This window comes from Callithrix jacchus, chromosome 9, assembly GCF_049354715.1.
Source record: "Callithrix jacchus isolate 240 chromosome 9, calJac240_pri, whole genome shotgun sequence".
Lineage (NCBI taxonomy): Eukaryota > Metazoa > Chordata > Mammalia > Primates > Cebidae > Callithrix > Callithrix jacchus.
The window spans coordinates 132,016,053-132,041,881 of NC_133510.1; the positions used below are offsets into that span (position 1 = coordinate 132,016,053).

At 45.0% G+C, this 25,829-nt stretch overlaps 1 protein-coding gene across 7 annotated transcripts in view; it reads left to right on the top strand.

Annotated features, from left to right (window-relative positions):
• GLT1D1 (glycosyltransferase 1 domain containing 1) overlaps window positions 1-25,829 on the top strand; it is a 127,573-nt gene that overhangs the window by 29,237 nt on the left and 72,507 nt on the right. For all 7 annotated transcript variants that reach the window (XM_035258175.3, XM_035258181.3, XM_035258176.3 and 4 more), the window contains exons 3-5: window positions 4,296-4,401; window positions 14,982-15,033; window positions 24,432-24,468. In XM_035258175.3, the coding sequence (XP_035114066.1) occupies window positions 4,296-4,401; window positions 14,982-15,033; window positions 24,432-24,468 (195 nt within the window). The remainder of the gene's footprint in view (window positions 1-4,295; window positions 4,402-14,981; window positions 15,034-24,431; window positions 24,469-25,829) is intronic.

Sequence of the window (25,829 nt, forward strand, 5' to 3'; positions counted from 1 at the left end):
TAAGTGTTCTCATCACAAATAAATGATAAATATATGAGGTAATACATATGTTAATTAGCTTGATGTTTTTTGTTTTTTTTTTTAAAGAAATGGAATCTTGCTGTGTTTCCCAGGCTGGTCTCAAACTCCTGGGCTGAAGCAATCCCCACATCTTGGTCTCTCAAAGTGCTGAGATTACAGGCATGAGCCACTGCGCTTGGCCTAATTAGCTTCATTTAGCCATTCCACAATGTAGTCGTAATTTAAGACATCATGTCGTACACTGTATATATATATATATATATATATATATATATATATATATATACAGTAATAAAAAGAGAGTTTGCAAAAATATTTTCTGTACATCATGCTATAGCAGAGTACTTCTAGAATTTTTCAGTTGCAATCATGGGTGAATTTATAATAGCCTTTTTTTTTTGAGACAGAGCGTTACTCTGTCACCCGGGCCAGAGTGTAGTGGCACCATCTCGGCTCACTGCAACCTCTGCCTTTCAGTTTCAAGCAATTCTCCTACCACAGCCTCCCAGGTAGCTGGGATTACAGGCATGCACCACCATTCCCAGCTAATTTATGTATTTTTCGTAGAGACGTGGTTTCACCATGTTGACCACGCTGATCTTGAACTCCTGACCTCAAGTGATCCACCCACCTCAGCCTCACAAAGTGCTGGGATTATAGGCCTGAGCCACTGCACCCAGCCTTATAATAGTCTTTTGCCATTAGGGCTAAAATGCTACTTATTTAAAACTTTATTTTCTTAACAATAGCATCAGCATTGAAAAAATAGAAAACTAAATGAAATATCCCATATTCCCTTCTTCTAAGTGCTAATTTCTGGATACATGTATTTAAAACTTCTTTAGTGTAAAACACGGTGAGACTAGCTCTCACGAGGTCTGCCTTGTACCAGAATGTCATGTATAGTCTCACCGGTTAGCTAATTAATCTTATCTCTGTTTCACAGATGATACAGCAGGGGGGTCAGAGGAACTGCGTGACTTGCCCAAAGTCGTGCCTCTTGTAGGTGGAGAACCAGGGTTCTAACCTGGGGCTGTCTGCAGTGAAAGTCCTGTGATTTCTCCAAATAGGTCAAATTAGCTTTGACAATATGGTTATTGCCGCTGGGCTGATTGAGTAAGAAAGGGCTGTGTCTTAAGCACTAAATATGGTCACACCTTTTAAACAACCTCGTTGACAGTGTGTTCCTTTTAGGTGTCGATTTTTCTGTCTTTGGCAATTTCACTGAAAAAGACTTTTCTATTATTTTCCTTAGCCTCCTTCAGTAGCAGCTTTTATGGGAGGAACATTCCGGATATGGTTTGGCTGTGTCCCCACCCAAATCCTATCTTGAATTATAGTTCCCACAATTCCCATGTGCTGTGGGAGGGACCTGGTTGAATTATAGTGATTCCCATGTGATGTGGGAGGGACTTGGTGGGAAGTCACTGAATCATGGGGTGGGCCTTTCTCGTGCTATTCTCGTGATGGTGAATACGTCTCATGTGGTCTGATGGTTTTATGAAGGGGCGTTTCCCTGCCCAAGCTCTCTTGTCTTGTCTGCCGCTATGTGAGACATGCCTTTCACCTTCCCCTGTGATTGTGAGGCCTCTCTAGACACGTGGAACTGTAAGTCCATTAAACCTCTTTCTTTTGTAAATTGCCCAGACATATCCAACTGCCATACCAATGGGGTACTTCTTTATCAGCAGCTTGAAAATGTTCTAATATAGTCCCTTTGTGGCATTAGAGTGTATCGGTTCCCACTGCTGCTGTAATAATTTACCGCAAACCCAGTGGCTTCAGGCAGCACAGATTCCTCACCTGACCTCCAGTTCTGCAGAATAATTACTCCCAGAGGTGTCTGCATCCTAATTTCCAGGACCCCTGAGGCTGTGACCACGGAGCTGGATCTAGAGGGTGGAAAGCTGAAGCGGGTCTCCCAGGCTGAACTTCAGGTGTCTGCAGCTGCGCTCCTTTGTGGGGGCTCTTGGGGAGAATGTGGTTTCTCATCTTTTCCAGCCTTGAGGGGCACCCACATGTCTTGGGTCATGGCCCTCCTCCATCTCCAGGGCCGTTGGGCTGGTGGGTTCTTCCTCACTCTGAGCTTGACTCTCTGGCCTCCTTCTTTCGCTTGTTTCTTCTTTTTATTTTGAGATGGAGTCTCGCTCTTGCCCCCCAGGCTGGAGTGCAGTGGTGCGATCCCGGCTCCCTGCAACCTCCGCCTCCTGGATTCAAGCAATTCTCCTGCCTCGGCCTCCAGAGTAGCTGGGATTGCAGGTGCCTCCCACCATGCTCAGTTAATTTTTGTATTTTTAATAGAGTCGAAATTTCACCCTGTTGGCCAGGCTGGTCTCGAACTCCTGACCTCACGTGATCCGCTCGCCTTCACCTCCCAAAGTGCTGGGATTACAGGCGTGAGCCACTGTACCTGGCCTCCCTCTTTCACTTGTAACAACCCCTGTGGTTATGTTGAGCCTGTCTGGACAGTCTACCAAAATGCCCTCCCCTGTCACAGCCTCATGGGTCTTGGGAATTAGGATGTGGACATCACTGGGAGCAAATATTCTCCCTTTCACAGATTCATGTCCTTCCCATTTAAGAAAAATCTTCATTGTGTCCCAACATCTCCCAAAGCGTAGACCCGTCACCCGTGGTGAACCTTCTCTACTGGGTGGGCATTTCTGTGTCTCTCAGTGTTTTTGGAAATGTTCTTACAGGTCTACAGTAAGAAATTCCAACAATATAAAGCGTGACAGAGTGAAAAGTCTCACTCCCATCCCAGATCTTTTTGTTTTGTTCTGTTGTTTGTTTGTTTTTTGAGACAGAGTCTCGCTCTATTGCCCAGGCTGGAGTGCACTGGTGTGATCTTGACTCACCGCACCCTCCGCCTTCAAGTGATTCTCGTGCCTCAACCTTCTGATTAGTGGGATTACAGGTATGCACCACCACACCTGGCTAATTTCTGCATTTTTACAAAAATAGCGACAGAGTTTCGCCATGTTGCCCACGGTCCCTTCCCCAGAGGTGACAACAGTTATTACTTTGTCACGGATGGTCTGTGCATAAAGAGCCGTGTGCTTATGGTTTTTGTTTTTGTGCAAGAATCTTTTGTTCACCAAGATGCACTTTTTTTGGCCAGTCTTTCTGTGTGAGTACACACACACACACACACACACAGCTCCAGAAAAAAGAGGTGGTCCTCACCAGTGAACACAACCTACAGGCTGCTACTCAAGCTGTGCGACTTGCAGCCTTGCTGGAGCCGTATGTATTATTGTTGGGCTCAATATCTGGAGCTGAATTTATAGCAGTGGAATTCTAGGGTGCGAGTGACCTAGATGGAGAAAAAGAAGACAGGATCTGCTCATTGACAAAAACAGGTCAAAGCCCTATAAAAGGAAAGGGCAGTATCTCCTTTGAATATCTTGGGAGAAACAGCTTGTTTGAGAAATGTAACTGGGTGAACTCCAGTTAGATCTGGTCTACTGGGTGACTTGTCCGCCTTAGTCTCTTGACATTTTTAGTTGACCTCGGGAGTCCTTTCAGGGAGTCGCTTTTGACGAGCACATCATTCAGCCTGAGATGGACAGGCCTAATGCCCTGCCCTGCTTATCTGTGCTCACGAAATGTTCATCAAGGAGGCAGGGCGTGGACTCACCTGCTGCCTCCCATCTGCACCGGGGCCTGTCACTTGGAAAACACATACTCCCTTTGCAAATTCCTTCCTACTTGATGCCCTCAGCACCTTGCGTTATTCTGGCCCTCATCCTAGCTGTGCCTTTCATAGTTCATCACCGCTGCTGCACTCAACAGTTCTAGGATATAATCAAGGTGGTCTTGAGGCTATCCTCAAGATGATGCCTCTGTCTCCTCTGTTTTCGTCCCAAGCTAGCATGGTGCCTGCTGGTGGTGATGAACGACAGGACTCATTTGGAGAGCCCTTTTTTTGGTCATGAAATGTAATGATTCCAGATTAGCCCATTTCCTAGGAATGATAAGCTTGGCTTTGATAGATGATGGCTAACCAGATTTTTTATTTGCTAAAGTTTAAAATGAATTAGTTGAAGGACAGCCCCGACCACTGTGGTGGGGCCTCCCGTCCTGGCTCTTGGTGTTGCGTTTATTAGTGATACCCATTCTGCTCTTCAGGAGAGGTGGATGCAGCTAAACATACAGCAGAGCACGGCTCCTGTGACCTGGGAGCATCGGCGTTTAAGATTCTTGCTTGGGAACGGTTGGTGAAGGCTGTCGCTGGGGCTAAATTCTGCTTTGTGACTGTCGTTGCTTTGCAGGCCACCGAATCCCTTTTGGAATCATCTTTGGTGGAACTGATGTAAATGAAGATGCCAAACAGAAAGAAAAAAACACAGTGATGGGAAGAGTTCTTGAGGAAGCCAGGTAATCCTGTGAGAAGCTCACCCACGTCAAACACTTAAACTGTGTGGATGGAATTAATTGAAACCGAAAGATGGAGGGACTCGTGGGAACGTTTACATCTTACCACTTAACACCAATTTCATGTAACCTTTTCTTCATTTGTTACACTTTTATTCTGCCACCAATAGTCATTGCTAACAGGTCATTGCACTTACGTCTTTAACTACAGTTGATATTAGAGAAGCCTCTTTAGAAGGGTCTGCATGGAGCCGGGCACAGTGAGGCACACCTGTGTTCCTAAGTACTTGGGAGGCTGAGGTGAAAGGATCATTTGAGCCCAGGAGTCCAAGGCTGTAGGGTGCTATGGGTGCACCCCGGCCTGGGTGACCGCGCAAGCCCTCTTCTCACAAAAGAGCGATCTGAATGTAGAAAACACAGAACACAGGCAAACTCCAGCCTTATCAGCACACAAATTAGGATCTAGTGTGCGTCAGGTTTGCCCAAGTCTATTGTTTGGCATGGCTCTTATCTATGTAGCTTTCTGAGATATATATATATATATATATATATGCCATTTGCAAGAAGGGCACCACCTGGATTTCTAAGTGGTGGCTCAGTCCTTTTCCTTGGGTCTGTCCCTCCAGCTGTCCTGGGAACCTCAGAGGTAGCTGCTGTGAGGACAGCGCTCCGTGTTCTGAGTGGTGCTTCTCAAAGGCGTCTCTCTGATAATCCTGGGGGCTACCCTGCACATCTCTGATCCCAGACACCACCCACTGGCAGCACCCTCCAGGCACCACAGCTACCCAGTAGGTCTCCCTATAATTCTAGTGCCCCCAGGGTGGGGGAGGTTACTATCCCCAGTTGAGAACCTTCCAGCACTGTACTTCCCAACTTTATCCACTTCGAGGTGGTGAAAGCAGGTTCATGGGAGGCTGTTGTCCAGGACTGGCCCCTGCACTGGGCCCCAGCAGACCAGCCCAAGACAAAACGGACTCACTCCTGCTGAGCGCTGTGTAATCCAACTGAACTTTGAAATGGGGCAGTTTTCTTTTTTCTTTTCTTTTGTCTTTTCTTTTCCCTCCCCTTCCTTTCCCTCCCCTCCCCTCCCCTCCCCTTCCTTTTCCTCCCCTCCCCTCCCCTTCCTTTTCCTCCCCTCCCCTTCCTTTCCCTCCCCTCCCCTCCCCTTCCTTTCCCTCCCCTCCCCTCCCCTTCCTTTCCTTTCCCTCCCCTTCCTTTTCCTCCCCTCCCCTCCCCTTCCTTTCCCTCCCCTCCCCTCCCCTTCCTTTTCCTCCCCTCCCCTCCCCTTCCTTTTCCTCCCCTCCCCTCCCCTCCCCTTCCTTTCCCTCCCCTCCCCTCCTCTTCCTTTCCTTTCCTTCCCCTCCCCTCCCCTTCCTTTCCCTCCCCTCCCCTCCTCTTCCTTTCCTTTCCCTCCCCTCCCCTCCCCTTCCTTTCCCTCCCCTCCCCTCCCCTTCCTTTCCCTCCTCTCCCCTCCCCTTCCTTTTCCTCCCCTCCCCTCCCCTTCCTTTCCCTCCCCTCCCCTCCCTCCCCTTCTTTTCCCTCCCCTCCCCTTTCTTCCCCTCCCCTTCCTTCCCCTCCTCTCCCCTTCCCTCCCCTCCCCTCTCCTCCCCTTCTTTTTTTTGACAGTCTCACTCTGCTGCCAAGGCTAAAGTGCAGTGGCAAGATCACGGCTCACTGCACCCTCTGTCTCCCAAGTTCAAGTGATTCTCGTGCCTCAGGCTCCTGAGTTGCTGGAATTACAGGCACCTGCCATGACACTCAGCTGATTTTTGTATTTTTAGCAGACACAGGGTTTTGCCATTTGGCCAGGCTGGTCTTAAACCCCTGACCTCAAGTGATTCACCTGCCTCAGCCTCCCAAAGTGCTGGGATTACAGGCATAAGCCACCGTGCCTGGCCTGAAATGGGCCAGTTTTCTAAAAAGTGAGAGATTCCAGCCAACTTCAGTCATCTGAATAGGGAAGTCTCCTTTGCTTTAACCGTATAGGGAAAGTAACTCTGAAATGCCCATCTTATTTTTGTTTTCTGTGTCTGTCTATAAAACACACCACCTCCGCTCAGCTCATCAGAGCACTTCTTCTGTTTCATACAGGGAGCTGCTGCCCGACTCTAGAATTGCTAATAAAAGCCCATTATGATCTTGGAACTAAATTTGGTGTCATTGTGCCTTTTCGCAAGGCATACTTAGAAAATTATCGTATTTGTACAGTAATTTAAAGTGGGTTGAAAGGCTTGATTAAAAAAATCACTCCCATTTCTTTGTCTAACAAATGCAATAATAAATAAAGATAAAAGTAGGCCAGTCAAGGTGGTGGCTCAGGCCTGTAATCCCAGCATTTTGGGAGGCCCGAGGAGGATGTGACATTTGAGGTTAGGAGTTTGAGACTAGCCTGGCCAATATGGTGAAACCCTGTCTATATTAAAAATATAAAAATTAGCTGGGAGTGGTGGGTACTTGTAATTGGGGGTATTCGAGAGGCTGAGGCAGGAGAATCACTTAATCCCAGTGGTAGCCAGGCACAGTGGCTCATGCCTGTAATCCCAGCACTTTGGGAGGCTGAGGCAGGCAGATCACCTGAGGTCAGGAGTTTGAGACCAGCCTGGTCAGCATGGTGAAACCCCATCTCTATTAAAAATACAAAAATTAGCCAGGCGTGATGGTGTGTGCCTGTAGTTCCAGCTACTGGGGAGGCTGAGGCAGGAGAATTGCTTGAACCTGGGCGGCAGAGGTTACAGTGAGCTGAGATCGTACCACTGCACTCCAGTCTGGGTGACAGAGCTAGACTCCATCCCAAAACAAAAAACAACAACAGAAAAAGAACCCGGGAGGTGGTGGTTGCAGTGGGCCAAGATCTTGTCATTGCATTCCAGCCTGGTGAGAGAGTGAGACTCAGTCTCAAAAAAAAAAAATAATTAAAAAATTAGAATAATGATAAAAGCAATATGAATCTTCCATGATCATATCAAAATTATGGAAAAAGAGGAAATTAAATCAAAAGAACTAACCCTACATGCATACAGAGAACTTTTCTGATAAGTTCTGAGGTGGTCAGTGGGCCTCCTCGGGGTGCCCCAGACAGGTGGGGAGTCCTGTGCAGTTTGTCCCTCCCACATGCTCACTGGCTCCCGCCGTTAGAAGAATGCCTTGCCTGTGGCTAGAATAACCCTGAATTCAAAGTTGACAGGTGGCCCAACTAGTACTGTCTAACTATCCCTTCAACTCTTTTAAATCTTTGAATCATTGTAAAAAGCAAAACCGGTAGCTGATTTTAAGCCAATAAATCACTAGCCATCAATTTTCTGTGGCTCACCTCATGGCTGGGAAGCTCTGGCCAGGGGACTGGGGACACTTCAAGACTTTATGTAGCTGGGTCACCCTATTCCATACCAAGGACAGTACTCAAAGTTCTGTCTGCAGCCTCCAGTTCCTTTTTTGGTAATGCAGGTGTCCGTCTCGCTTCTGAAAAGCAGGGTTACTGGGGGGTATCACTGCATTTAGGACCCTACTCCTTCCTGCGGACCCCTGAGCATACTGTTGTGGCAATACAAGTGTGGACCCAGAAAACCTGAGACAGGCCTGAGCTACTGTTTGGAAAGCTGATTTTGCCAAGGTCAAAGACGCATACCAGTGACACAGCCCTAGGGAGTCCTGACGACAGGAACCCAAGGTGGTCAGGGCACAGCTGGGTTTGATGCAGGTGAGAGAGATGTGAGACACCAATCAGTATATGTAGGAAGCACGTCGGTTTGGTCTGGAAAGCAAAGGGGGAAAGACTCAAAGCAGGGAGGGGACTTCCAGAGCACAAGAGGTGACAGACCAAAGCTTGCATTCTTTTGAATTTCTGATAAACCTTTCCGAAGGAGGCAATCAGGCAGACATTAATCTCAGTGAGCAGGTGGATCACTTTGAATAGAATGGGAGGCAGCTTTGCCCTCAGCAATCCCCAGCTTGAATTTTCCCTTTAGCTTAGTGATTCTGGGGGCCCAAGATATTTTCCTTTCACACAGCCTTACCATAATAGAGAGCACACGTGTGTGCATGCGTCTGAGTGCTGTAATCAAAAAAGGCATTGAAACACTTCGGGGTTCCCTTGAAAGGGGATCGTTTATTACAGGTTTTCTTGTGGTTGTTCTTACACTCTGCAGATTCATTCCCTTTAGATCCTTGTAGTTGATAATGCACTGCCTTATGGAAGGAAAATGATTCTGTTCACTGGAAACTACAGTGAATGAATCCATCTTATAGTATTATCATTAGTATTATTCACAGCACTGTGATTAAAACAAACTTGATTCCGTTTGGGGGATTATTGATCGAGGCTAGTGGGCAGGAAAGCTGCATGAATCAGAGATTCCTTGTCCAATACAATATAGCACTCTTTTCTGTAAAACAGTGTTGAGCTTGTCTAGCTTTATAATGAGTATTTCATTTTTAATCAAATCCTTTTAAATAATTGTATTTTTCCTATAGGGTCTATTTTTGAAGTTTGTTTTAGTATTGAAAAATTTTTTGCTGTATCATATAGTAGTATTTGAACTCACTTTAGTTTTAGCCTTTTGGCTTATAAATATCATAATGCAATAAGCACTTGATAATTATATTATCAGTGTCAAAATGAAGAGTATTTGAAACCTATGGAAATTGTTTGGTGAGGGATCATCCAGGTCCATATTAGAAAAAAATATTGTTGGCCAGGCGCAGTGGCTCATGCCTGTGATCCCGGCATGTAGGGAGGACAAGATGGGGCAGATCACTGTGGTCAGGAGTTCAAGACCAGCCTGGCTAACATGGGGAAACTCCGTCTTCACTGAAAATACAAAAATTAGCACGGCATAGTAGCATACACCAATAATCCCAGCTACTCAGGAGGCTGAGGCAGGAGAATCGCTTGAACCCAGGAGGTGGAGGCTGCAGTGAGCTGAGATCCACTCCAGGCTGGACGACAAAGCAGAACTCTGTCTCCAAGAAAATAATAAAGTTAAATTAAATTAAAAAAAAAACACATTTCTTATGAAAAATATAAAGCTACAAATTTTGCACTTTTAGTTAAACACTGCCATTTTGAAATAGATTTACTCACTTTCACTTGTGTTTTTTTTTTTTTTTGTCAAAAATGTCTTTGGGTTTAAATATCTACAGCTTAAAACTTACGAAACTCCCAATATTCAGCCATTTCATGCCTACAAAACAGCAAATTCACCTTGTTTAACCCATTGCGTGCTACATATTTCCTGTTTATGAGGCTATTTTTGAGGTGCTTCATTTAATACAAACTCTCTTTTATTCATTTGATTAGCAATATTTTTATTCATTTTTCTTTCTTTCTTTTTTTTTTTTTTTTGCCCAGGCTGGAGTGCAGTGGCGCGACCTCAGCTCACGCAACCTCTGCCTCTCAGGTTCCAGCGATTCTCCTGCCTCAGCCTCCTGAGTAGCTGGGATTATAGGCGTATGCTACTATGCCGTGCTAATTTTTGTATTTTCAGTGAAGACGGAGTTTCCCCATGTTGGCCAGGCTGGTCTTGAACTCCTGACCACAGTGATCCGCCCATTTTGGCCTCCCAAAGTGCTGGGATTAGAGCTGTGAGCCTCTGCGCCCCACTAATTGTTCAATTCTTGTTTCTCAGTTTCCCAGGAAGGGAAGGTTTATACACCCCCCTGAACTGCCCATTGTCAGGCAATTGTTTTTCTTTGTTTGTTTGGTTGGTTGGGTTTTTTTTTTGAGACCAAGTCTCTCTCTCTCACCAGGCTGGATTGCAATGGTGTGATCTTGGCTCACTGCAACCTCTGCCTCCCGGATTCAAGCAATTCTCCTGCCTCAGCCTCCTGGGTAGCTGGGACTAGGCGTGCACCACCACACCCAGCTACTTACTGTATTTTCACCATATTGGCCAGGATGGTCTTGACCTCTTGACCTTGCGATCCACCCTCCTCAGCCTCCCAAAATGCTGTGATTACAGGTGTGAGCCACCGTGCCCAGCTCAAGCAATTGTTATTTAGCTCCTTTTCTTTCCTTTTTATCTTATTTTCACAGGATGAAGTTTATTCCCCTAGATATAGTTTCCCGGCATCTCTTGTTAGTTTTCGGAGCAAATGGAGAGCTTCTGGTAACTGAGGCCAGCAGAACACCCTTGCTGGGTTCGAGCCTCCTTCCCGTCAGCACCGCTTGGTACCTGGACTTTGAAAGAGGGTCTTGGTGCGAAGTCCAGCGTGGTCTCCTCTCTATCCGTCTTTCCTTACTGCTCCCTTCACCAGGGGACCTGGATGGAATGTGCCTCGACTAGTGACAGGGTTGTAGAGGGGCAGAAAGGAAAGCTGGAGGCAGGCACAGGCAGGGGAAGGGGAGCCTTCTGGAGGAAGAACCTGCCGTTTCTGGGTCCTGCTACTGGGGAGGAATCGTCCATTCCAGGTTCTCCTCTGCAGTCATTATTCCTTCGGTGTTTGCCTGATGGTGCTTTTCCATTTGCACTTCATCCTGTTTATTAACTGGAATTCTACCTCATGGAAGGCTTTCCCCTTTGATCTCATTTACTTATTTGATTATTTATTTGTTATTCAGCATGGACTCGTCAGGGCTGAGTGCTGTGGCTCATGCCTGTAATCACAGCACTTTGGGAGGCTGAGTTTGGTGGATCACTTGAGCCCAGGAGTTTGAGACTAGCCTGGCCAACATGGTGAAACTCTATCTCTACTAAAAAATAAGGAAAAAATAATTACCTGGTCGTGGTGGCACGTGCCTATAATCCTAGCTACTCAGGAGGCTGAGGCAGGAGAGTTGCTTGAACCTGGGGGGCAGAGGTTACAGTGACCTGAGATGGTACCACTGCACTCCAGCCTGGGTGGTAGAGTGAGACTCCATCTCAAAATACACACATACACACACACACACACACACACACACACACACACACACGCACACACAAAGACTCATGATATTTATTTTATTTTCCTTTGTAGGTTATCTGTTACTATTTTTGTTTATTTGGGTGCTTAGATTGTCCCAGATTTGCCTGTGGGAGATGCTTTGAGCTGATGCCTGCGTTCTTTTGACATGCTTTCATTGTTTTCTGAGCACTTCTCTGCTTTCTGGCATCATAAAATGTTTCTGATTCATCTCCTGTCTCCCTTGTCCTATTTCTGGATGTGGCTCTTTCTCAAAGGACTCCTGGTTTCTTTATATTTTTTTCTTTTTAGAGAATGTTATTTAGAAATGAAGATCATGCTTATTGCTTACTCAGTATCATTTCTTATAAGCCTTCGTAATAGACAGAGCTTGGAAATGTATGTACATATATACAACTATATGTGTATCTATTTCTTCACTAGAAATGTGGTTCTTATTATTTGACATTGTGATGAAGCTTAAGGTGTGTATGAGGCATCTGCATGGAGGTAGGAGGTAGGTAGCAGTCTGGGCAAGTCAGGGGAGGGTCAGTTTCTTGGTCAATATACAGATGCTGTTGAAAACTGAAATCCGGCAAGATCACCAGGAGAGTAAGTGCAGAGAAAAGAAGTCAAGAGGCTGGGCGCGGTGGCTCAAACCTGTAATCCAGCACTTTGGGAGGCCGAGGCAGGTGGATCATGAGGTCAAGAGATCGAGACCATCCTGGTCAACACGGTGAAACCCTGTCTCTACTAAAAATACAAAAAATTAGCTGGGCATGGTGGCGCGTGCCTGTAATCCCAGCTACCCAGGAGGCTGAGGCAGGAGAATTGCCTGAACCCAGGAGGCGGAGGTTGCGGTGAGCCGAGATCACGCCATTGCACTCCAGCCTGGGTAACAAGAGCGAAACACTGTCTCAAAAAAAAAAAAAAAAAGTCAAGAGCTGAGTCTTGGAGCATTCCATTTTTGAGAAATCAGAGAGAGAAATTAGTGAGACTGAGATTGGGTAGCCATTAGATGAAATGAAATGGTATGGTGGAAACCGATGGAGCAGCATTTCAAGGAGGAAGGAGAGATCCTATGTGTCTGTTGCTGCGGATAGGCCAAGTAAGATGAAGACTGAGAGGACTGAACCATTCAGCTTCCCAACGTGAAGGTCATCAGCGACCTTGAGAGCGGTTTCAACGGTGCAGTCAGGGGAGCTGCCTGGAGTGGTTTAAATGAGAAGAGACGCATTGGAGGTGTGGAGTCACGGTAACACTAGGGCTTTTTTTGTCAAGGAGAAAAGAGAAAAAGGGCAATAATTGAAGCAGGGACTGTGGGATTAAGAGAGGCATTTTTAAGGTAAGGAAAATAATAGCATTTTTATAATGGGTAGAGGGGAATATAACGACGTGGGAGAAAGACAGGAGAATATGTATTATCTACAGGAGCCTCGAAAGATTGGAAGTGCTGATTTTATGAAATGTTTTGTTCAGAATTTTCTTTCTAACTAAAAAAATGGCTGTCCCAATGCAGTAGAGATTTTGAAAAGTACTGAAGAAGCCAGGGAAAAGCAAATTATCTAATTCTTTTTAAACTTTGTGTGTACTTTAACCACGGCTAGCTTTTTGCTAGGTGATCTTTTAATTACTTGTATTTGCGTGTTTGTGACTATATTTTTATTGTTATTATTTTTGAAAATTTGGGTGGAATGACACTATTTTTAAGCTACTTCCTTTATTTACCTGGAATGCTGGGAAGGGTAGTGGGAAGAGGGGATTAAGAGGGATGGTTAATGGGTACAAAAATACAGCTATATAGTGGAGCAAGATCCAGTGTTTAGAAGCACAGTCAAGTGACGATAGTAATTCATTATATATTTCAGAATAATCAGAGAGGGTTTGGCGTGTTCCCAACACCAAGTAATGATAAATGTTTGAGGTGTTGGGCTGTCCAGTTACCCTTGATTTGTTCATACACATGTGATGTCAAAATGTCACATGCACCTGATATATATGTAAAACAGTTATGTATCCATAAAAATTAAAAAAAAAAAAACAGGAAAAATATAATTTTGCTGGACATGAAATTCTTTTTCTTTTCTTTTTTTTGAGATGGAGTGTCCTTCTGTCACCAGGGCTGAAGTGCAATGGCACGATCTTGGCTCACGGCAACCTCTGCCTCCTGGGTTCAGGCAATTCTCCTGCCTCAGCCTCCCGAGTAGCTGGGATTACAGGCACGCGCCACCATGCCCAGCTAATATTTTTGTATTTTTAGTTGAGACGGGGTTTCACCATGTTGACCAGGATGGTCTCGATCTCTTGACCTCGTGATCCACCCGCCTCAGCCTCCCAAAGTGCTGGGATTACAGGCTTGAGCCACCGCGCCCGGCCCAGTGTGGTTTCTTATAAGTGATGAGTCATTTTCTTAGGTTGTTTTCGGGATTTTCTCATTGTTTTGGCATTCAGCATTTTGACCATGATGTGTCTGGGTATAAATCTCTCTGTATTTATCTTACTTGAAATTCGCCGAGCTTGGATTAGTGTAGATTAAAGTTTTTCATCACACTTGGGAACTTTTCAGCCATTATTTCCTTCAGTGCTTTTTTCTGTTTCTCTCCTTTCTTTCTGCCGCTTTGGTTATGTGTGTGCATGCGACCTGTTTCATTTAACAAAACATCATGAACATTCTTGAAAATGTTAAGGTGCCGAACATGGTTTTAACGGCTGCATAGAATTCTGTCACAAATTCTGTAACTGACTCTTGGAGACTGAACATTTGTATCTTTATTAGAAACAACACCACAGAGGACAATCTGTTTCCGTCTTTGTGCACTTGTCTGATTACATCTTTAGGTTGAATTCATAGAGTAGAATTGCAAGGTCTAACGATATGAACATAGTAATATATTGTTGCAGTTTCTCAAATTTCTCTTCAGAAAGAATATTTGCATTTTAATTCACCAAGTAGGTGTATGCTTTCATTTTCTCACCTTTGTCAACACTGGGCATTTTTATTTTTAAAGCTGCCAATCTTATATGTGTTGTGATTCTTTCCTATCATTCTAATTAGATTTGTTTTATTTGAGAAATTCACTTTTCCTCCATTTGTGGTCCCTTGTATTTGCTCTCCTGTGAATGTCCCATTGTTACCATTCCCTTTTGTTTCCCTTGGGCTGTCTGACTTGCTTGCTAATTTTGAAGAACTCCTGAGTAAGGATAATATTCCTGTGTTTTCCATGTCAATTGCATATTTGCGGTATTTCAGTAGTCTTTTAATTTTAACATAACACAGCTTTCTTTTTTTAATCTTTAGAATTAATTTCACAGCTTTTTTCTTTCTCTTTTTCATACCCTGCCTGTGCGACCCAGTAATTTCATAGCTTCTTATGCACAGAAAACCTTTCCCAGGCTGAGGCCAGCTGCTTGTTCATTGCTTTTGATTTTATCTCTGCCTCTCTGAACTTGCGTGGAAGGAAAAGAAAAAATAGGAAGTTTTGAGCTTCATTTGGTTTACTTCTTGCACATACAGCTTTTTTTTTTTTTTTTGATGTGAGTTGAGATTAAACCTAATGGCTGATGACCACAAGTAATAAAGATTGATTGCATTTTAAATGTAGTGTCTTAACTTGTCTCTCGCAATTTGTTCCAAGGAGCTGTTTCCTAGTTCCTTTAACTGAACTCTGGCCTAATTGTTTGTATTATTTTTGTTCGTTTACTAGATTTGCTGTCGCTTTCACAGAGTCAATGAAGGAAATGGCACAAGTGCAGTGGGTATGTATTTATCTGGGGTTACTACTATTGTTGCGCTGGTGGAATTGCAGAATTTGAGAACTGAAAGGCAGTCTTATTAGAGCTGACAGTGTTCCCGTGGAAAATGCCTGCTGTGGCCGCGATGGTGTATTATGTTTCCAATAGGTTGATTTCGTATGTGTGGGTGCTCCTAGAACGTCCCGGATAGTTTTTGATATTGTTATTCAATGACAGAAATAGCCCAGTAGCCAACTCTTTTAATGTCTGTTTTCTATTCTTCTTCTTTCTTTTTTTTTTTTTTTTTTTTGAGACAAAGTCTTGCTCTCTCACCCAGTCTGGAGTGCAGTGGCGTGATCACGGCTCACTGTAACCTCCACTTCCCAGGTTCAAGTGATTCTGTGGCTTCAGCCTCCTGAGTAGCTGGGACTACACACATGTGCCACCACGCCCAGCTAATTTTTTTGTATTTTAGTAGAGATAGGGTTCACCATGTCGATCAGGCTGGTTCTAACTACTGACCTCAAATGATCCGCCCGCCTCGGCTTCCCTAAGTGCTGGGATTACAGGTGTGAGCCACTGCACCTGGCCCTGTTTTTTTTTTTTTTTTTTTTTTTTTATGTTCTCAGATCGGGTGATTTCTCAACTACACTATAAATATTGCAGCTACCTTGTATATATAAAAGAAACTATCAGGTGGCAGAGGTCATTTCCTGGGTTGGGCTGTTTATTAGAAGAGCTTTAAACAGTCAGGAGTTTGTAGATCAACAAGTTAATTCAATTATTGACTTTGTATTCACGGTGACTTAGAAGGCAGGTGTATGATGAGCCGGTGGGAGCCTAGCTGAGTTCTCAGTAAGGAGCTATGTGAACGCACCATAGAGCCGCTGCCTGCAAAACTAAGAAAATAGCTAAAGGTCAGTTTCCTCTGCTGGGCAAGGCTGCTGTCTCGTGGTGGGAACTGCTTTGAGCCTCCTCCACCAGCGTTGCTAGTGCCTGTGCTCCCCCAGCTCGTCCACTGTGCGCAGTGCGTATGCTCGGATCATTTGCAGGCATTATTCCTGTTGGTTGGGGGGATCAGGGAACAGGGTTTATGCCCTGATCATGTGCAGGCTCTGCCCATTCTTTATAGACTTTCAATTTGCAGAATGGTGGGGTTGGCAACTGCTGCACTGGGACAAAGGGGAACTCAGTCCTCCGTGGTGCCTTCCGAAAGCTCAGGATGCCGGACACATGTGAACGTGAAGCTGCACGTGCATTGACTGCACAGAGTCTTACCCTTTATGTCAGACTTTTCCCGGGCAGAGCATGGAGGTTGTATTTGCTAGTGCAGCTTAGTGACTTGTCAATCTCAGAATCAGAGGACTCAACAGGCATCCTGGCTTCTAGTTTTGTTGTGGTACCTGTCTGACTTTTTTTTTTGAGACCGTCTCACTCTGTCACCCAGGCTGGAGTGCAGTGATGCAGTCTCAGCTCACTCTAATGTCAGCCCCCGGGTTCAAGCGATTCTCCTGCCTCAGCCTCCTGAGTAGCTGGGATTACAGGCAAGCACCACCACGCCCAGCTAATTTTTGTATTTTTAGTAGACATGGAGTTTCACCATGTTGGCTAGGCTGGGCTTAAACACCTGACCTCAAGTGATCCACCCACAGCAGCCTCCCAAAGTGCTGGGGCTACAGGCGTGAGCCACCACGCCCGGCCTGCCTGTTGGACTATCTATCTGCCTTCTTAAGGTAGTTTTTCAAAGGTAAAAATTAACAAAATGGGGTCCCTTGACCTCTGAGGTTCCCTGGGACTCTTTCAGGGCCTCCACCAAGTCAAGCCTTTTTCAAATGATAATGCAAAGGCTTCTTTTGGCTTTCCTCATGGTGTAAAATGCAATGATGAGTAAAAGTGCGGCAGCCTTAACACTAATGAAGGCAGTGTTCCCATCTGTGCTAATTATCTGTGCTAATACTCGCTGATTAGTCACCGCCACCCACTTAAGCCAGTTTCACTTAGAAATGTCCTCGATGAAGAAATACAAAGTATTCGCTTTTCAAATATTAACCTTTGAATACATGCTGTTGTTGTTTTCTTAGCAGAGACAGGGTTTTGCCTCGTTGGCTGGTCTTGAACTCCTGACCTCGTGATCTGTCCTCCTCGGCCTCCCAAAGTGCTGGAATGACAGGCATGAGTCACTGAATGTTGCCACATTTTCTTTTCTTTTCTTTTTTTTTTTGAGACTGAGTTTCGCTCTTGTTGCCCAGGCTGCAGTACAATGGTGCGATCTCGGCTCTCCATGACCTCTGCCTCCCAGGTTCCAGCAATGCTCCTGTGGCATCCCGCGTGGCTGGGATTGCAGGCATATGCCACCACACCCAGCTAATTTTCTATTTTTAGTAGAGATGGGGTTTCCCCATGTTGGCCGGGCTGGTCTCAAACTCCTGACCTCAGGTGATCCACCCGCCTTGGCCTCCCAAAGTGCTAGGATTACAGGTGTGGGCCACCGCACCCGGCCATCAAATTTGAATTTGACATTTCCCAGAAGCTAAGGGTGCAGGTCATGTCTCTCTTTGGTCAAGGTCAAATTTCCTACGACATACTCACTGTATTCCAAAATATTATCTCAAGTCATCAATATGAAAGTTACTAGTGACATACTTTACCTTTTTTTGTATGAAGTCTTTGAAATCCAGTGTGTATTCGACACTCACAGCACATCTGAATTCAAACCCGCTGCCTTGCATGTGCCCTAGATCAGCTGCGTGTGGTGGCGGGGGGAGGGGGGGAACCTGTCACGTTGCTCAGGACAGCTCTGTTTCAGGATTTCTGAAACACTCACTCACAGGGCATCTGATCGTGGACAACACGTGAATAGACATGGGCCAAATAAGGGTTAGTTTGTAACCCGTGAGTGAACGTCAGCCCCTGGGTGCTCTTATGCAAACATTGTGTTGGGAGCTGGGTTTATGATTGCCTACCCATCTCTGGCTGACCCTTCAGGAATTAGTTTGATTGGATTTCAATAAAGATGGTTGTATTTTATCTCTTTTAATTTGAAATGCATTTGTTTATGCTCAAGTCATTATTTTTTAGTGATGTTTGTACCAGCCTTAATTTGACATTGTATCTACTTTGTAAAATGTACGACCCCGTGGGCTCCCACCAGGTCAGCATGCTACCCTGTTAGTGCCTGGCCCTCGTGATCAATGTAGGTCATGTTTTGGGATGGCATTACTGTGTTGGTTTGTGATATTATAATATGTCTTTTAAGTGTCTTTTTTTTTCTTTGGTAAAGGCGTCTCACTGTGTTGCCCAGGCTGGATGGAGTGCAGTGACATGATCATGGCTCGTTGCAGCCTCAAACTCCTAGGCTCGAGTGATCTTCTTCTCTCAGCCTCCCAAGTAGCTGAGACCATGGGCCCATGCCACCACACCTGGCTGAAATTTTTAGTTTGTATTTTTTGCAGAGATGAGGTCTCACTGTGTTGCCCAGGCTGCTCTTGAACCCCTGGCCTCAAGTAGTTCTCCTGCTTCAGCCTCCTAAAATGTCAGGATTACAGGCATGAGCCTCTGTGCTGGCCGCTTTCTGATAGTATAATATCGATTTGACATTTTCAAGAATTTGAAGTGCTGCACATTTCTGATTGTGAGATACACATTGTGGAAAGTTTGAAAATGTCTTCTGCAGGATTTTGATTTATTGTTACAATATGTAAGATATTCGGAATGCAAATGAGTACTTCTAGTCCAAGTTTAGGGTGCTTTCTAAAGCAGAATTTCACCAGAAAATGTAAAAATTTCACCAAAGAGAAAAAAAAGCTGATGAACAAATTAAATGTATATCCTCATGGAAAGTTTCACCAGGAGGAGCAGTGATTATGGTTTAAGGCGTCTCCATTGGGTTCAAACCCCCGATGCTTGTTTCACACTCTTTTTCTAATAAGCTTTCTGCTAAGAGGACATTATCTAAACTGAAGTATTTATTTATAAGCTATATTCTAAAAATTCTGTTTGAGTAAATATTGCTTGAAGCAGTTATCAAATTCAAAAAAAAAAAAAAGCGCAATGCCAGTTATAATGGCACATCAATGAGCTTCTCAAGCATTGAGCTACCTTTTCAGGTGTTAGCTTTACAGCGAGGTTTTTGTTTTCTCCTGGACACTTTGAGTCGCCACCTCTGGGGCCCGACTTAACCACGTTGCCTTGGCACTTGTTAAAGAAAAGTAGCTTCTTGAAGTTGTTGTATGAGGCAGTACCTAAAGCATCATTTTCCCTTGTGTGCATTTCCTCATCAAAATTCCTTTAAAGGAAATTAAAATATAGAAAGCAAGACAGATCTCACTGGCTGTCACACGTGCAGTCCTGTACAGGTGAGCTCAAAAGTCAGTTTGGATGTCAGTGCTGGCCTAATTGGAATGAGCTACCTGCCGACTTGTCCCCGGAGTCTGCGGTAGGAGCATGTTGTCTTTGAGATACTCACGACTCCTCCCTCTTCCCGCATGGCCCACTGCTCTGTGTCTGATCACCTCCGAAAGTCTTCGTGGCGGCAGCTGAAACTACACAGACCGCATCTTTTATTACAGTTTCCACCCTTCTGGAAAAAATTAAAACGCACTCAGCACACAGTTTCACCTCTAGGCTGCCTCGTGTGTGTGCTAACCCTCTTACCTTTGCAGGAGAGGCTCCAGGGATTGATCATGTCCCAGGAAGCCAATCATTTTTAATAGCTTCTATGAAGGTGAGCCTTCATTGGAGATTTCCTGATGCAACTGCAAATGTTCTCTATGTCTGGTGTTTTTTTTTTTGGTCCCATGTGAGATCCCTGGGAATTGAGAAGTTTTAAAGGAACTTAAAAGTATGAAAAATGCCTCCATTCTGCAGCACAGATCTTGAGTTTTCCTTTTCCATGACCTGGGGCTCAAATGTGAGGCACCGTCACAAGTACCGTTTCTAACTCATTAAACTGCCAAGGCAGAGGATGGTAGGGGAATCTTCTGAATAAAATCATCATTCTGAGTGTTTACTCCATACATTTAATTGTTTAAAAAAACAAAAATCATCTCTGGAACTTTCTGGTTGATGTTCCCATTTCTTGAGTCGCCCCTCATTGGGTGTCACACTATCATTCCTTGATTTTGTGCAGGGTCCTGGATTGTTTTATTTTTATTTATTTAGCTATTTATTTTTGAGAAGAGTATTGCCCTGTCACCCACGCTGGAGTGCAGTGGCACGATCTCAGCTCACTGCACCTCAGCTTCCTGGGTTCCAGCAATTCCCCTGCCTCGGCCTCCCAGGTGACTGGGACTATAGGCACTGCACCCACACCTGGCTAATTTTTGTATTTTTAGTAGACACAGGGTTACACCATGTTGGCCAGGCTGGTCTCAAACTCCTGCCTCAAGTGATCCACCCGCCTCAGCCTCTTAAAGTGCTGGGATTGCAGGTGTGAGCCCCCACACCCAGCTGGATTGTGTTAATTTCATCTCTATGTCTGCCCCATGTTGGACCCGATAGAATCCTATCCCAGTCTAGTTTTGGCAGTTCTTTCTCATCTCACCCACGTATATTCTCTTTTTTTGGAAAAATTGTTCTCCTACACAAGGGGGAAGACTGGCAGCTAAGCTACGTGCCACTGGGCTCTGTATGGTGGCTGGCGTTTCTGTGGGACAGGGAGGACCGCAGGAAGGAAGAGAAACACTATGGATGGAAGTGTCGTTCCACTGGGTTCTGATAGTGGCTTCACAGCCAGTCTCCCATTTCTGACCTGTGCCATCCATCTGTAATGAAGCAGGATGCCAACGTGTCTTCCTAATATTCTAGAATCCCAACTCTTGAAACCTCTTTCTTTGTTGTTAAAATGTTGTGAAGTGTTAGTTTCTGGAAATTTTTTTTCTAAGAAAAATGCTTAAAGTACTTCCTAGTGAAAAAAAGAAAAGAAAAATTGTTCTTTGGTTTCACCGCAGGAGTTCAGTGGCAAGGCTGAATCTCCCCACCTTTTCAATATTATTTTCTTTTTTTTGTACATGATAACAGATTTCTACGGGAAGAGAGTAGAGGGAGGAAAAAAGACACTGTATCCTTGAAAAGTGCCCAATTTCTATGTGTTGTGCGGCATACATATATTTTGTAACTTTATATGTATGAACCATCATTTCTTTTAAGCAATTTGTAATTGTTTTACAAGTAGTTTTAACAAAGCCACAATCTGAAGTTGCATTATAATTTCAGAACAAAAAATATTATTTTTGCCATCTGTAGAGCATAAAATCATGCCTATATTTCAAAAATAATCTATTGTGGCTTCCATTTGCAGAAAATTTAACTTTAGAAGGTGAATCTCTGGGTTATATTTAGCCAAAGAATGGGAGGGAAGTTCTTTTGTTGATGTTATCTCAGCATGAAAAGATATCAGTTAGCCCTGGGGTCTGTTCGCAGTCCATCTATTCCTGTGTATCTATCCAATAGGATCCTGGCTTTTTACATCCAGTTAGGAGCCAAAGAGGTAGCAGTTGCTCATAGACATGCCTCAGTGTTTGCCATTGTGGGCACTGATGAGCTAATCTGCAAGGCAGGCGGTACACAGGGACTTTGACTCATGTTATTTGGAGGCAGATAGAACAGTAATGAATATTGAGCAAAGAAAGCTAATTTGTATTTGTAGCACTTTCATATAGAAAATGTTTTTCAAAATCAATATAAGCCAATTGTCTTTTGCCAGATTTCTTTTATTGCAATGATTAAAAATAACTCAGGTCCAGACTTCTTTTCTGCTGCAGCTCTGTTTCCTGTTTGCCTGGATGAGACCTTAAAATGCCATTTAAAAATGCTTTTCAATTGATTTTAGCAAAGTCATGCTCAGAGATAGGAGAAGATCAGCAGATAAGTCGAGAGGTCTTCCCCTCCAGTCAATTCCTTCTGCTTACAGAGCTGAGATACAAGTTTAACTCATTTTTTTCTTTTTCTTTTTTTTTTTTGGTGGAAAAAGAAGTTTCTTGACAGTGACATTTTGAGTTTACATATTGCTAATTGCAGGGCATATTTCCAATGGAAATAATGATGAAGACTATAAACTCTATATTGCCTTGCCTGAAATTTATCTAGGATTATGTTGAATCTGTTATTGTCAAATGCTTATATTAACTTGGAAGTCAAATGCCGGCTGGGCACGGTGGCTCATGCCTGTAATCCCAGCACTTTGGGAGGCCGACACGGGTGGATCACCTGAGGACAGGAGTTCGAGACCAGCCTGACCAACATGGAGAAACCCTGTCTCTACTAAAAAATACAAAATTGGCTGGGCATGGTGGTGCATGCCTGTAATCCCAGCTGCTCAGGAGGCTGAGGCAGGAGAATGGCCTGAACCCAGGAGGCGGAGATGGCGGTGAGCTGAGATCAGCCACTGTACAACAGCCTGGGCAACAAGAGCAAAACTCCATCTCAAGAAAAAAAAAAAGAAAAGAAAAAAAGTTAGATGCCATGCTGTTCTATTGTGAGTGCTTTAACATCCACCTTAAAGATGCTTCCAGGCGAGTGTTTTAGACGCAGGGCTGGTTCAGGAAGAAAACCGAGCGTCCGCTGCACTCCAGTAACGCCTCTTCCAGCTGTCCAGGGAAATCATAATTCAGCGAAAGGAATAGTTTAGGGCTCTGAACTGCAATTTCTATTTTCAAATGGTTGCTTTTAGCGCCCCTTTTTTCATCAAAGTTCGTATCTTTTTTCACTGGTAGAGAAGAGGTTTTGAAACTCTGAAAGGTTTACTATTTTAAGGGCACTGGAATGGCACGCATGCCCGCCTGCTTATATGGTAGATTGGGAAGGAGTCAAGACTTCCAGAGGCTCGAGGTGCTTCCAGTAGCTAAATACAAAACGTGGCCACACCACCCCAGCCTCGTGTGTCCCCACCACCTTCTTTTTCATTTTTGTCTTTACTCTTTTATTTTTGAGATGGAGTTTCACTCTTGTTGCCCAGGCTGGAGTGCAGTGGCGCAAACTCATTTCACGGCAACCTCCGCCTCCCGGGTTCAAGTGATTCTCCTGCCTCAGCCTCCCAAGTTGCTGGGATTATAGGTGCACGCCACCATGCTCAGCTAATGTTTGTATTTTTAGTAGAGACAGGATTTTACCATGTTGCCCAGACTGGTCTTGACCTCCTGACCTCAAATGATTTGCCCGACTCAACCTCCCAAAGTGCTGGGATTAAAGGGGTGAGCCACCGTGCCCTGGCATGCCTCCCACCTTCTGCCTGGATGCTGCCTCTGCCAAACCTTCCCAGGCTTGGGGAGGGCCAGTCTCCTTCCTGTTGATGGTCTCGCCTTGGGCATGGCTGCTTCACCTTTAGCTTGTGTCCCAAAATATAAACCTGACGTGGGGCCAATGTCCAAAGTGGACCAGCATATCCCAGTCAGTGCCGTCGGCTCCCTGGCACCCTAAAGACCACACTGTACGTCTACACCGAGAAAGGACAGGGGTGTGACTTGTGTGACCTCCAGGGACCAAGCCACTTCAGTCATTTCACGCATTGATCAGGCTTAGGTCACATGACACAAAGACGTCCATTTTTGGACGTTTTCACCAAAATGACTGCCTATTTCAGTTCCTTGAGAGAAACCGCCCGTGGCACTGACTTGCCCCATCAGCCATTCTGAAGAGGGTCTCACTCTCCTCCTGCTTCCACCTGGCATGTAAACGTCATCTTAAAAATATTTCTGACACTGCTTCAACATGAACTGGAGAAATGGATTCTGTTTCTCTCTAGCAGTTTTGTGACATTCTGCCAGAAAACACGCCAAGGAATAGTAAGTTGATACCTTGGCACAAATGCACAAATCAGTCATGCAAGCACCGCCTTTTCCTCAGTGCCTGGGATGCTCGTGAGGAGGCTCTTACTGGGTCTTCCCTCCCGGCTGTCCTGGCTTGACTGGAAGGATCCGCCTCCTGGGGCGTCTTCGGTTTCCCAACATCTTGGCAGTTCCTCCTTCTGCTTGTGCTCCTTTCTTCATTTTTTCTGGGGGTAGTGGGAGTATTCCTCCCCTCAGGGCTGCATGACCCATACCACGCTTGCCCACACTTCCACCTCCACGCCAGGCAGGACCTGCATTGGCCGGGCCGGCGCTGGCATGCTCTCTGGCTGAGCTTCAGTCGTCTCTCCACTAACCTAGCAACTGAAATATTGCAAAACTGCATTAGGCCTCATTCGAGACCTTTTCTATGTGCTTCTTAGCTTATGGATGCTGTGTTTTTAATGGGAAAACCTATTAACAGCAGACGTAACACTTTGCTCTTAATGAGTAATGAGTCTGAGCAGCTGTGTAGATGATTCTCTGTGATGTTTTCCAGGAGGGTTTTTTTTTTTGCTGTTAATGACCTTCATTTGATTTCTAAAAAGCACTTGTCATGGACTATCTAATGTGCTTTTCTTTCTCCCCTCCTTTCAAAAGCCGCATGCTAAGGGTAAGATCTACGTCCAGAGTCAAGGTAAGAGTTTTAAAATCTTTACTTACGTGCAGGGGTAGAGAATGTATATATAAAAATATGTTTCTATGTGACAAATATATAAGTTTAAAAGAATAAGTTTGCATTCTTTAGAAACGCATGTTGAGATGTTTAGGGAGGAGATAATATGATTTCTGAGATTTACTTAATCAGTAAAATGTCCATTTTTGATTTTTTTGAGCCAAGGTCTGGCCCTGACACCCAGGCTGGAGTGCAGTGGCGCGATCTCAGCTTTGCAACCTCCGCCTCCTGGGTTCAAGTGATTCTCCAGCCTCAGTCTCCCAAGTAGCTGGGACCACAGGCACGGGCCACCATGTTCAGCCTTTTTTTTTTTTTTTTTTTTTTTTTTAATTTCTTGTAGAAATGGGGTTTCGCCATGTTGCCCAGGTTGGTCTTGAACTCCTGGGCTCAAGCAATCTGCTGAGAATGGCTACATTATTAGGATTTTCTCACATTCGAGTAAAAGATAAATAGGGGAAATTATAAAATAACAATGTAAAATGCAGATCACTTAACATTGTCCACCAGTGGAAATACGACGTACCTCATCAGCAGTACGTTTGGAAAAAACAAACGGAACAAATGCGGAGCTTCTTTGTCTCGGTGGAGTTGAGTTAGGGGACCTGGAGCTCTTCCCCTTCCCCCTTCCTCCCCGCCCAGTCCTACCCCTTCGGTGGCATCTGAGGCCCTTCATCAAACCTTCTAAGGTTTAAACACAGTTTTTTGTTGTTGTTGTTGTTGTTTTGCATATTTGAGTCTCATTCTGCCACCCACGCTGGAGTGCCATGGTGTGATCTCGGTTTACTGCAACCTCTGCCTCCTGGGTTCAAGCAATTTTCCTGCCTCAGCGTCCCGAGTAGCTGGTTTTGCAGGTGTCCCCCGCCACGCCCAGCTAATTTTTGTATTTTGAGTAGAGACTGGGTTTCACCATGTTGGCTGATCTCAAACTCCTGACCTCAGGTCATCTAATCGCCATGGCCTCCCAAAGTGCTGGGATTCCAGGTGTGTGCCACCACGCCCAGCCTGTCTAAACATTTTGCAAACCACGGTACTACACGATAGAAATAATGGAAGGCCTAGCTCCAGGGAAGAACAAGTCACTCGCTCCAAGCTCAGGTTAGAAGGAGTGCAGACGCCGAGGCCAGGCGTTCGCACCTCCCGAGGACTCCATGGTGCTCAGGTGTACCTGAGTGAGGCATGCCACCCTGTCCTCACCGTGTCCCTGCTGCACTGGCTTCAGTGACGTTTCAGGTGGTGCAGCAGGAAAAATCCTGGCTCTGAGGCGGTGTGTCGTTTGAACACCACCACACTGGCGTCTACCACCTCCACACTGTGCATTTTGA